Source organism: Cyprinus carpio, unplaced genomic scaffold (assembly GCF_018340385.1).
Source record: "Cyprinus carpio isolate SPL01 unplaced genomic scaffold, ASM1834038v1 S000006593, whole genome shotgun sequence".
NCBI lineage: Eukaryota > Metazoa > Chordata > Actinopteri > Cypriniformes > Cyprinidae > Cyprinus > Cyprinus carpio.
This window is the reverse complement of record NW_024879242.1, coordinates 372,701-382,970: the sequence shown is the minus strand read 5'-3', so window position 1 is coordinate 382,970 and position 10,270 is coordinate 372,701. Positions and strand designations below refer to the sequence as shown.

General features: G+C 39.7%; 2 protein-coding genes across 2 annotated transcripts in view; both read left to right on the top strand.

Moving 5' to 3' along the window:
• The first annotated feature begins 3,987 nt into the window (after positions 1 to 3,987).
• Positions 3,988 to 5,771, top strand: LOC122144123 (gastrula zinc finger protein XlCGF49.1-like). The gene is made up of 2 exons (XM_042754796.1): positions 3,988 to 4,130; positions 4,426 to 5,771. The coding sequence occupies exon 2, from the start codon at positions 4,610 to 4,612 to the stop codon at positions 5,321 to 5,323; it is 714 nt and encodes a 237-aa protein (XP_042610730.1). The 5' UTR covers positions 3,988 to 4,130; positions 4,426 to 4,609; the 3' UTR covers positions 5,324 to 5,771.
• Positions 5,772 to 10,047: 4,276 nt separating this feature from the next.
• LOC109055588 (zinc finger protein 239-like) overlaps positions 10,048 to 10,270 on the top strand; it is a 309,104-nt gene continuing 308,881 nt past the window's right edge. Inside the window, exon 1 of the mRNA XM_042754788.1 lies at positions 10,048 to 10,085. The gene's annotated coding sequence lies outside the window, so the exon portion shown is untranslated. The remainder of the gene's footprint in view (positions 10,086 to 10,270) is intronic.

The following is a 10,270-nucleotide window of genomic DNA, read 5'->3' as shown; positions in this document are numbered from 1 at the left end:
ACACAAAATCAAATGTTTCCGTATTCGCTATATATTTGAATGCCAAATCATTATTTATTATGTAGCCTACTTCACGCGCGTCCCAATATCCACGTAAAACAAAATGTTTTGCATAACATCACGGCGGTATGGTGATAACACTTAACGGCACAGATTTTACTACATAGCCTATTTAAAATGAGCAGTGTGTTTTTCCCATATGTTTGACTGACTGTATTTTATAATGATAATGAACAGGCTGCACTGTCAAGGTAGCAAAACTTAACTGTGTCCATGCATGCAGCACCAGCACAATCACTTAAAATTTGTTCTTCTAACAGTGAAGGCAACTACTCCTTTTAGTCATAAAGATAATCGTAATTGTAAAATGTTTGCCTTTATTTGTGTACATTCACAATAAAAACAAATCTTTGTGCTTTTGTAATATAAGCCTAAAGAAAAATAGGATGCCGCTTTCTGCCACCTGGTTTCCTTTCGCACAGCACAAAAATGAACCGAAACTCTGCATACTAGGCTACTTGTTGCACAGTTTTTCGTTCATTTTCTTAATTTATTAAGTAAAAATATAATTCTTCATTATACACAGGCCTATATATAGCCTAGCTTTATTATATTTTTCTCCTCTCGCAGAAGCGCTGCAGGTGCGTGATGTGATATGAAGACCATGTGAATCCTAATGTTTTGTTGTTTGCTGCTTTTTGCGCATGTAAAATGAATTCCCGGGAAAACAAATGTTAGTATTTTTAACGGGTCACAGACACTTAGCTATCATTTCTAATTTAATTCAATTTTAATTTAAAATAATGTTGTCATTTAACGGTTAATAATCGGTTAACGAGCGTCGGTTGTCAGTTAGGAAAAATAACCGAAATTAACATCCCTATATAAAACTATAACACGTTCATAATTTACTTACTTTAATTGCTCTGAATGTAGCTGTTAGAAAAACAAAGTATATTTAGATGTGCTCTAGTGTAGTTATTTACCTGTAATTGTTAACGAAGATGGATGTCATCAAATGTCTGATTGATGACATCAAATATGATCAAATATGTTTATGCTTAAATTTTTCATGCTTACTGTTATTTATATTTGGAAGAATTTACATTGTATTCGGTTCTATATTTCTAGACGGATATATTCAAGTCAAGTCAAGTCTGCTTTATTGTCAATTCTTCCACATGTACAGTACATACATACAGAGAATCGAAATTGCGTTACTCTCAGACCCCCGGTGCATACAGATAACACTAACAGTAGAGCCTAAAAATCTAGATCAAATATAAAATATAAGATAAAACTATACAATAAGGGAAATGTAAAAAAAGACATAATAGAAAAATAAAAAATAAAAAATAAGGTTAAATAAAAGCAGCGCAAGGCACATGGCAGATAGAGTGCAAAACCAGTGAAGAAACAGTGCAGATAAAAAGATTTTTAGTGCATAAAAAATAGCTTATTCAGTCTGATTTAAAGTGACAAAGGGCTCAAGAGCAGTTATTTTATTTAAACTGACTGATGAGGTGGTATAATGATGTTAGTTCCATGGTGAATGAGGTAGTGAGCAGACCAATGCTGCACAAAGTGACTGGTGCATGTCATCATATGTTAGAGGGAGGGGGGGGGTGGAAGGACCTGGGGATGTGGGACCTGGGGGCGGGGGGAGTTCAGCTTCCTGACAGCCTGATGGATGAAGCTGTCCTTCAGTCTGCTGGTCCTGGCCTGGAGACTCTGCAGTCTCCTCCCTGATGGCAGCAGACTGAAGAAGCTGTGTGATGGGTGGGTGGGATCACCTGCGATGCAGAGGGCTTTGCGAGTGAGACGGGTTCCATAAATGTCCTGGAGGGAGGGGAGAGAGACACCAATGAACTTCTCAGCTGCTCTCACTATGCGTTGCAGAGTCTTCCGGCAGGACGCGTTGCAGGCGCCATACCACACAGTGATGCAGCTGGTCAGAATGCTCTCGATGGTGCCTCTGTAGAAGGTGTACATGATGGGGGGTGGGGCTCTGGCTCTCCTCCGTTTGCGGAGGAAGTAGAGACGCTGTTGTGATTTCTTGGCCAGTGCTGCAGTGTTGTCGGTCCAGAAGAGGTCCTCTGTGATGTGCACACCCAGGAACTTGGTGCTGCTCACTCTCTCCACAGTCGCACCGTTGATGGTCAGAAGAACATGCTGAGTGTGCGCTCTCCTGAAGTCAACAACAATCTCCTTCGTCTTCTCCACGTTCAGAGAGAGATTGTTGTCACTGCACCACCCGGCCAGGCGGCTCACCTCGCTCCTGTACTTTGTCTCATCTCTGTTGCTAATGAGACCCACCACAGTCGTGTTCATCCGCAAACTTAATGAAGAGGTTGGAGTTGTGTGACGGTGTGCAGTCGTGGGTCAGCAGGAGTGAAGAGGAGGGGGCTCAGCACACATCCTTGGGGGGCCCCAGTGTTCAGTGTGATGGTGCTGGATGTGTTGCTGCCGACACGTACTGCCTGAGGCTTGTAGTCCGTAATGGTCTGTATCCCCTGCCACAGGCTCCGAGTGTCTCTGCTGTCACTGAATTGATGGGCTATCCTCCTGGAGTACTGTCTCTTAGCCTCTCTGATGCCGCGGGATAGGTTGGCCCTGGCTGTTCTCAGGCCCCCCTCATCTCCAGCTCTGAAGGCAGCGTTCCGCGTCTCCAGGAGTCTGTAGACCTCCCCTGTCATCCACGGCTTCTGGTTGGCCCGGGACAGTGATGGTTTTTTGACTGTTACATCCTCAATACACTTGGTGATGTAGGCAGTGACAGTCTCTGAGTACTCCTGGAGGTCAGTGGTGTTATTGTAAGTGGCAGCCTGCTTAAACATATTCCAGTCAGTTCCAACCAGTCTTGAAGAGCGTCAGACGACCCTTCTGGCCACACTTGAATCTGTTTCTGAACTGGTTTGGCGACTTTAACGAGCGGTCTGTATGCAGGCAGGCATTAGCATGACAGTGATGTGGTCTGAGGCACCAAGGTGGGGGAGGGGGAGGGCTTTGTAAGCTCCTCTCTGTGTGGTGTAAACAAAGTCTAAAATGTTATTACCTCTTGTTGGAAAGTTAATGTGTGTTGGTGTATTTTTGGAAACACACTCTTTAAGTCAGCATGGTTGAAATCCCCAGCTATGATGAGAAAAGCATCGGGGTGTGCTGTCTGCTGTTTATTTTTGGAAACACACTCTTTAAGTCAGCATGGTTGAAATCCCCTGCTGTTGTTGTTGTTCGGGGGAATGCAAACTGAAACGAGCAGTATGGCAGTATATTCCCTCGGCAGATAGAACGGCCGGCACTTAATAATCATAAACTCCACCAGGGGTGAGCAGTGTTAAAGCTGCAGTCGGTAACTTTTGGGGCTCGCGTCTGGCGGAAGAACATTGTAGCCGGAGATACTTCTCTCTGTTTACATCTATGGCGAGTCACGCAGGTACTGTGCTACTCTGCAGCGTTGCCGACCCCAACCAGACTAAAATAGTCAGAATATAAACACTTATAATAGGTGTACCGTAGTGATTCAGGATAAGACAAAAACACGGTTTGGAAAATGGATTCATGATGTACTCGCTCATTATGTATTTTTACATTTTCAACACAAAACAACACTGTGGCACAGCCCTGCGCTGATTGGACCAGAAGAGCCGGGAGCGGTGGATTTTGTTTATATTGGAGAGAGGTAGCTCCGGCTACAATGTTCTTCCGCCAGACACGAGCCCCAAAAGTTACCGACTGCAGCTTTAATAAGGCAGAATGAAAAATATAATATGGTTAGTGATGTTAACAATAGAAAGACAGACAAAACAGAAATGCACAGAATTTGTGAATAAGCACATATGTGAGTGCAGTGTTTCTGAATTTTAAATTGATCTGCTCTGTGTTGACACTGGTACTTTTAATATAGTAAAAAAAATGATTTACAAAGAGACAACACTTTGTATTAGTAAGGCTCTGGTCTCTTCTGCTTCTAATACATAAATGTTTAAATGTGTAAACTATTTAAAAAAAAGAACTGATTTCTTGTTGTTTTGGCAAATCTGCTTTCTTCCACACAGAAATTCATGTTCAGTGAAGCTCCTCCCACAAATCCTGCAGAATGACACACAAAGAAGATAATGAAGAGCAAACAGGTTCTTGTTTATTCTTCATTAATAATGCTGATGGTTATAAAGCTTCAAGCTGATTTAGATTTGTTGTAATAGGGTACTTTTATCAATATTATGTTGGATAATTGTATAGTTGATTAAACATATTTAATAGTTCTTCCTATAGAAACACTTTATTTGTGCCTATAATGGTTGTAAAAAAAAACATTAACCCTACAAAAATGCATCAAAATTACCAAAATTTGTTATAGCAGTTGTCGTCTTTACAGTGTTACATCAGGGTTACAGAGTTTACGAACCATTTTAACTTTTTATTTAGGAGTTGATTGAAGAAAATGAGGAGAATGAAGAATTGAGTGAAGTTGAGGAGAAAAATCATGCTAAAACTGGAGAAAAACCATTGAGTTGCGAACAGGAAGATTTAAATGAAATAGCCAATAAATCTTTCACCTGCATTCAGTGTGGAAAAGGGTTTCTCATTCAAACATCAACTTGTGCTTCATATGAGAGTTCATACTGGAGAGAAACCATACACATGTGATCAATGTGGGAAGAGCTTCACTCAATCATCAAGCCTTAAGGAGCACATGAACATCCACACTGGAGAGAAACTATACAAGTGTTCACACTGTGACAAGAGATTCAGTCGGTTAAGAGACGTGAAAACACACGAGAAGATCCACACTGGAGTAAAACCATACACATGTGATCAGTGCGGGAAGAGTTTCACACTAAAAGGACACCTTACAGAGCACATGCGAGTTCACACTGGAGAGAAGCCGTTCACTTGTGTTCAGTGTGGAAAGTGTTTCTCACGATCATCAAACCTTAACGAACACATGAACATCCACACTAGAGAGAAACTGCATGCATGTGATCAATGCATCAAAACATTTTTGAGAGCTTCAGTTCTGAAGAATCACCTGAGAGTTCATTCAAAGGAGAATCCACATTCATGTCATTTGTGTGGAAAGAGTTTTTCATTTCTACAAAATTTGAAAGTACATCAGAAAACACACACTGGTGTGAGAGAGTACATGTGCTTTGAGCGTGAAAAGACTTTAACTACAGAAAACGGTTTAAAACCCAAAAGAGGATCCACACTGGAGAAAAACCGTATCACTGCACTGCATGTGGGAAGTGTTTCAAACATTCATCTTCTCTACACAGTCATACAAAAACCAATCACAATATCATCTTCAGATCTAGCACTTTAATATCTGATGCCGCGTCCTCACCACGTGACACAATGCATCAGGCAATAAAATATCATCTGATAAATCTGTCATTACAAGTGACATGACAAAGAAACATTAAAGTTTTCACAGTGAATAAAGTTCATCTTCATCTTCAAAACCAGTAGATTTAACTGAGATTCAGATCAGCTCAAAGATGGAGTTCCTCCCCAAAAAACAATGTCAGAAAGGTTTATTCTTGTGTATCATTTTGCTTCAAGATATAAATATCTTTGTGTTTTCTTATGAGCCTCATGTTATGTTCAGTTGTCTTCTAATGCATGTATCACTTGTACTGTGAGATACAGACGGTAAAAGTTTCTCCTGACACCTTGAGATTGAAATAACTTGATAATAGATGGACTCATGAAGCAGTTCATTCGTCATTTCTGTGATGTGAAGCTCAAGTATGATGTAGTAATGATGATGTTTGGTTTTTTATACTGCGTGTTCATTATGTTTGAACTGGACTAACAGACATGATCACAGCAGTCCTACTGACTTCAGTTACTGCTGGATCATTATTCTGAGGTACCACACACGTCTTTACATTGTTTATTGTATTATACCTTTCATTTCATTCCCAGTTTCACAGATTGAGTCTGTTTTTTTTCCTCTCTTGATTGTCTGTCATCTGTCCACACATCTTTCCTGCTGTAATTGTGATTATTGTTGAGTTTACAGTGTTTGCTGCTCCTACTGTGATTCTTCTTAAGACCATCTGTGTAAAAAGATCTGGTGAGTTTTTCAGCCTCACACAATCCAAATTCTGGCCAGAGAAGAACTGACCCCCAACTGAACCTGCTCTTTCACAAGTGTGTGGTTTTTTTTTGTTTTTTTTGGTCTCTCTCAATTTCTGTCTCACACTGAGTTTTGGTTCCTTGCCACGATCTCCTTTGTCTTGCTTAGTTAGGACACTTAATATCTGGCAGGATTGTCAACTTAATTGCACAGATATTATTTGAACTGAACTGAGCTGGGCGATGATATCAGTGAATTAATGATGAACTAACTTTAACTGGAAAACTGACTGTTCTCTGTTGTACTCTTGCATTATCAGAACACCTTTTTCCTGTTTAACTCTGTAAAGCTGCTTTGACACAATCTGTATTGTATAAAGCATTATAGAAGTAAAGGTGACCTGACTTGACAATCGGATGATATTATGCTGTCTTCCTTTCTATTCCCAGAAATTATCCTCTCATTTCCAACTATTTTTTTGAATATTATACAAATGTCATCCTATATTCTCACCATCCCATTTACTTTGCCACTGTAAGGTCCTCCCACTAGTCCAACAACGGCAGCCAAAGGCACGGTAGAAGTCTTTCCTTTTACACAATAATATTAGATTAAATATATTTTCCTTAACTTTAATTCGACTCCAAAATGAAAACATTTTAAGAGATGAGTAATAATTGTTAAATTTCGGTAAATACTTGTTTATTCGATTTAGCCTTTACTCTGTTATACTCATTCATTCAGTTTACTATAACACTTTGAGTATTATATCAGTTTGATGTACAAATCTCTTACCCACAAACTCGTCAGTCTTGGTCATTAAACAGAGGCGACTAACTTTTCTAATCTAGAAGGCACGTACCAGAATATACTAATATATTCTAGAATATACTCATTAGTCCCCATAGATCTGTATACACTTAAAGTAAGACTATCGAACCAGAGGTCATGACCATTACTATAGCACCAAGTTGACGAACTTAACTTCCTCTAATGTAACTTTATATAATCATGCCGTGATTTCTCACGTACACTTAGTTAGACTAATTTTACAATAATCAGAGGTTGAGGCTGACCTGAATTTAGGTTGACCGGCAACTCACTGTTGTCCTAAACAGAAAAACCTATTAGCCTCTAAGTATATATAACAACTGTCAATGTGTTAGCCGGAGCTCTAAAACATTTTAGTCCATTATACTGACCTAAGCACTGATTTGCGGTTTTATAGACTTACAATAATATACTAGAGTTAACAACACAAGGACTAGTTAGAATAAATCAAGTATAACAATTTATTAAGCAGGTAAGCAAATAATAATTCACTATCCAATTCAAATCATAAATCCCTTGTCAATAATATATACATTATCAGTAATCCAGAAAGGATGTCTGTCTATGTCTGGATGTTTTTGTTGTTGTTTTTTTTCGCTATATGATCCACCACTTCATTTTTACTGTTCCTATATGTGCAGGTATCCACAAAAGAGATGACTGTGTTTGTTTGTAATTGTGAACAATCTTTGTAAAGTTTCATCTACAAAATCAGACATCAGAAGACTATAGAGAATGGTTCGGATTGCTGAAAGGATTATTGGTGCCCCCTGCTCACCCTTCAAGAACTGTATACATCCAGAGTGAGGAAAAGGGCTCAGAAAATCACTCTGGATTTCTCACATCCAAGTTATCCCCCTTTTGAACTTTTGCAACCTGACCGGCGCTACAGAGCATCAAAAACCAGGACAGCCAGGCACAAGAACAGTTTCTTCCCACAGGCAATCTACCTCATGGAACAGTTAAATGTTCCCCACTTAATGCAATAAAAATGTGTGCAATAATCTTATATTTATTTATTACCACCTACATCCTGTTACATCCCTGTATCTCACTCTATTCAATTCCTATACTATCATCTACAGCACAACTGTACATACAACTTATTTATTTTTCAATTTATTTTTCAATTTTCATCTTTTTATATTTACATATGTGTATTTTTTATTCTCATCTCATTTTTATTGTCTGTGTGTGGTGAACTGGAAACTTATGAAGCTAAAACAAATTCCTTGTATGTGCAAGCACACATGGCAATAAAGCATTTTTTGATTCTGATTCTAAAATGTCTTGTCTTGTCGAAGATGTAACACTCTTTAAACTTGATAATGCTGAAAAAGAGTCTTAACATATGACCACTTCAGGTATATCAATTTATTCAACCCACTGAAGAGCCAATAATATTGCAACTATTTCTTTAACTATTCCTTGAACTTATTAGTAGCGTGAAAAACTACATACAATGTCAAACCCCATCTTTGGAAAAAAAATATTTGAAGTGTAAATAAGTTATTTAGTTTGTCTCACGTCCCATTAGATTGCATGGAGGGCGCGGGGTTCTGAGTCCAGCTACTTGGGGGGCGATCGAGACGGCTTAAGGCTGATTTATACTTCTGCGTCGGACCTACGCCGTAGGCTATGCGTCAGTTTTAATTTATACTTCTGCGTCGTTGTCCGCGTCGACGTGCAGTACACATGCAAACCGCTAGTCTGCGGTGTCCACGGGCATGTTGCTGGTGTAACCCGCAGTACCATGACAAAAGCCGAAGAAGAAGCGGCTCGGCGGAGGAGAAGCATTCTTATAGCCATGACGGCGACAAATAAATATTAAATCAGTATTTAAAAACTACAAAAGGAGACAACAACGGAACAAGAGAAGATGGCATTCTTTCAATCTTCACAAGGACTTGTACCACGGCAGATCAACCATTGTTTATCGCGGACAACTACTGATGTATAATGCTATGTAGTATAATAAATGATAAGACACTTGTTGTCTTTGCTTTTTTTTTTTTTTTTTTATAAGGTGTTGTATTATTATAATGTATTTTAGTGTGCATTTTATAAACACACAAAAATCAAGTACATACAGAGGAAGGGGTTCTAGCAGACCAATCACAGTGCTTGCGGTCCGCGTAGAATTGACGCGCTGTTAGATTTTTGGAGAGGTGCACGACAGGTCACGGCGTTGGCTACGGCGTAGGGTGTGTGTCTATGCGTAGGCTACGGCGTAGGTCCGACGCAGAAGTATAAATCAGCCTTTAAGGGCCGTTTCATAAGGCTTGTTTGAGATGCGCCTCGCCTCGCCTGAAATGTAGGCGAGAGTAGGCGGCTGAAGTGAGGGGAGGAGTGAAATAAGCGCAGGCAAGACGGACAGTTCTGAGCTCTCGAAGTGGAACAGATACCTACGAGATCAAAGGCAGATATCGCGTTATTCTCACTCACGTGCTGTGTTGCTAATAAACATGATATAATTTCAGTTCTGTTGCTTTTATATGAAAATAAATATGATAAACAAGACACTCAAGGTGCTTGCTATTTAATTCCATACGAAAGCCGTATTTATCATCCGTTTTTACTTTAATACAAACATGTATTTTAGATTTTGATAGAAATATGACAACAATCACATATCTCACACAGATATCGCACTGTAATAGTTTGGGAAGATTCATGCATAATTTAAATACATAATCACATGAAATCAGATAAAAAAAAAAAAATTTAGAAGAGAACGCAGCATCACAGTTGTCTGAACCAATGAGCTTTAAGCTGTGTCGTCACTCGGTCGTTTCCCATCATGCTTTTGAATAGCGCAGTCGGTGGAGAGCAACTGCGCTTATCTGCTCAATCCGACACAGCCGCCTCGCCGTCCGCGAGAGTTTTTCGGCACACGTCAGCATGACATCAGAGCAAGGCAGACGTAACTCGGACGCTTTTCTAACCGGCATGCATCTCGCGGTTATCACTGGTGATCGGTTCTGCGCAGATTTTGTTCATCTCAAACAAGCCTATGCTTGTGGGGGTGTTGAGTGGTGTTAGGTTCTGTTTAGATTTTGTTCATCTCAAACAAGCCTTTTATGTATCGAAGGTAGCCAAATGTGTCGTCTGCAGCGCTCGTGAGGCTCACTCGGTGTGCGCATGCGAGAGTAAGCGGGCGAAGAGTTCTACGGTGAGTGTGAGCCCTCTTTTTCTTCTCTATTACTTGCTTTTTGGTGTCATGCATATTTTATTTTGCGTAATTAAATTTTAGGGTAACAGGAATTTGAGGTAAATTTCAGCTTCTCTCATTAATTTTAGATATAACATGTTCAGTGCAGAAAGGAGACTTTTCCAGTAATGGACTTCGTTCAACCG

What these genes read in the sequence shown, in the direction of transcription:
- LOC122144123 (XM_042754796.1), top strand. Translation starts at nt 4,610, where the DNA reads ATGAGAGTTCATACTGGAGAGAAACCATACACATGTGATCAATGTGGG.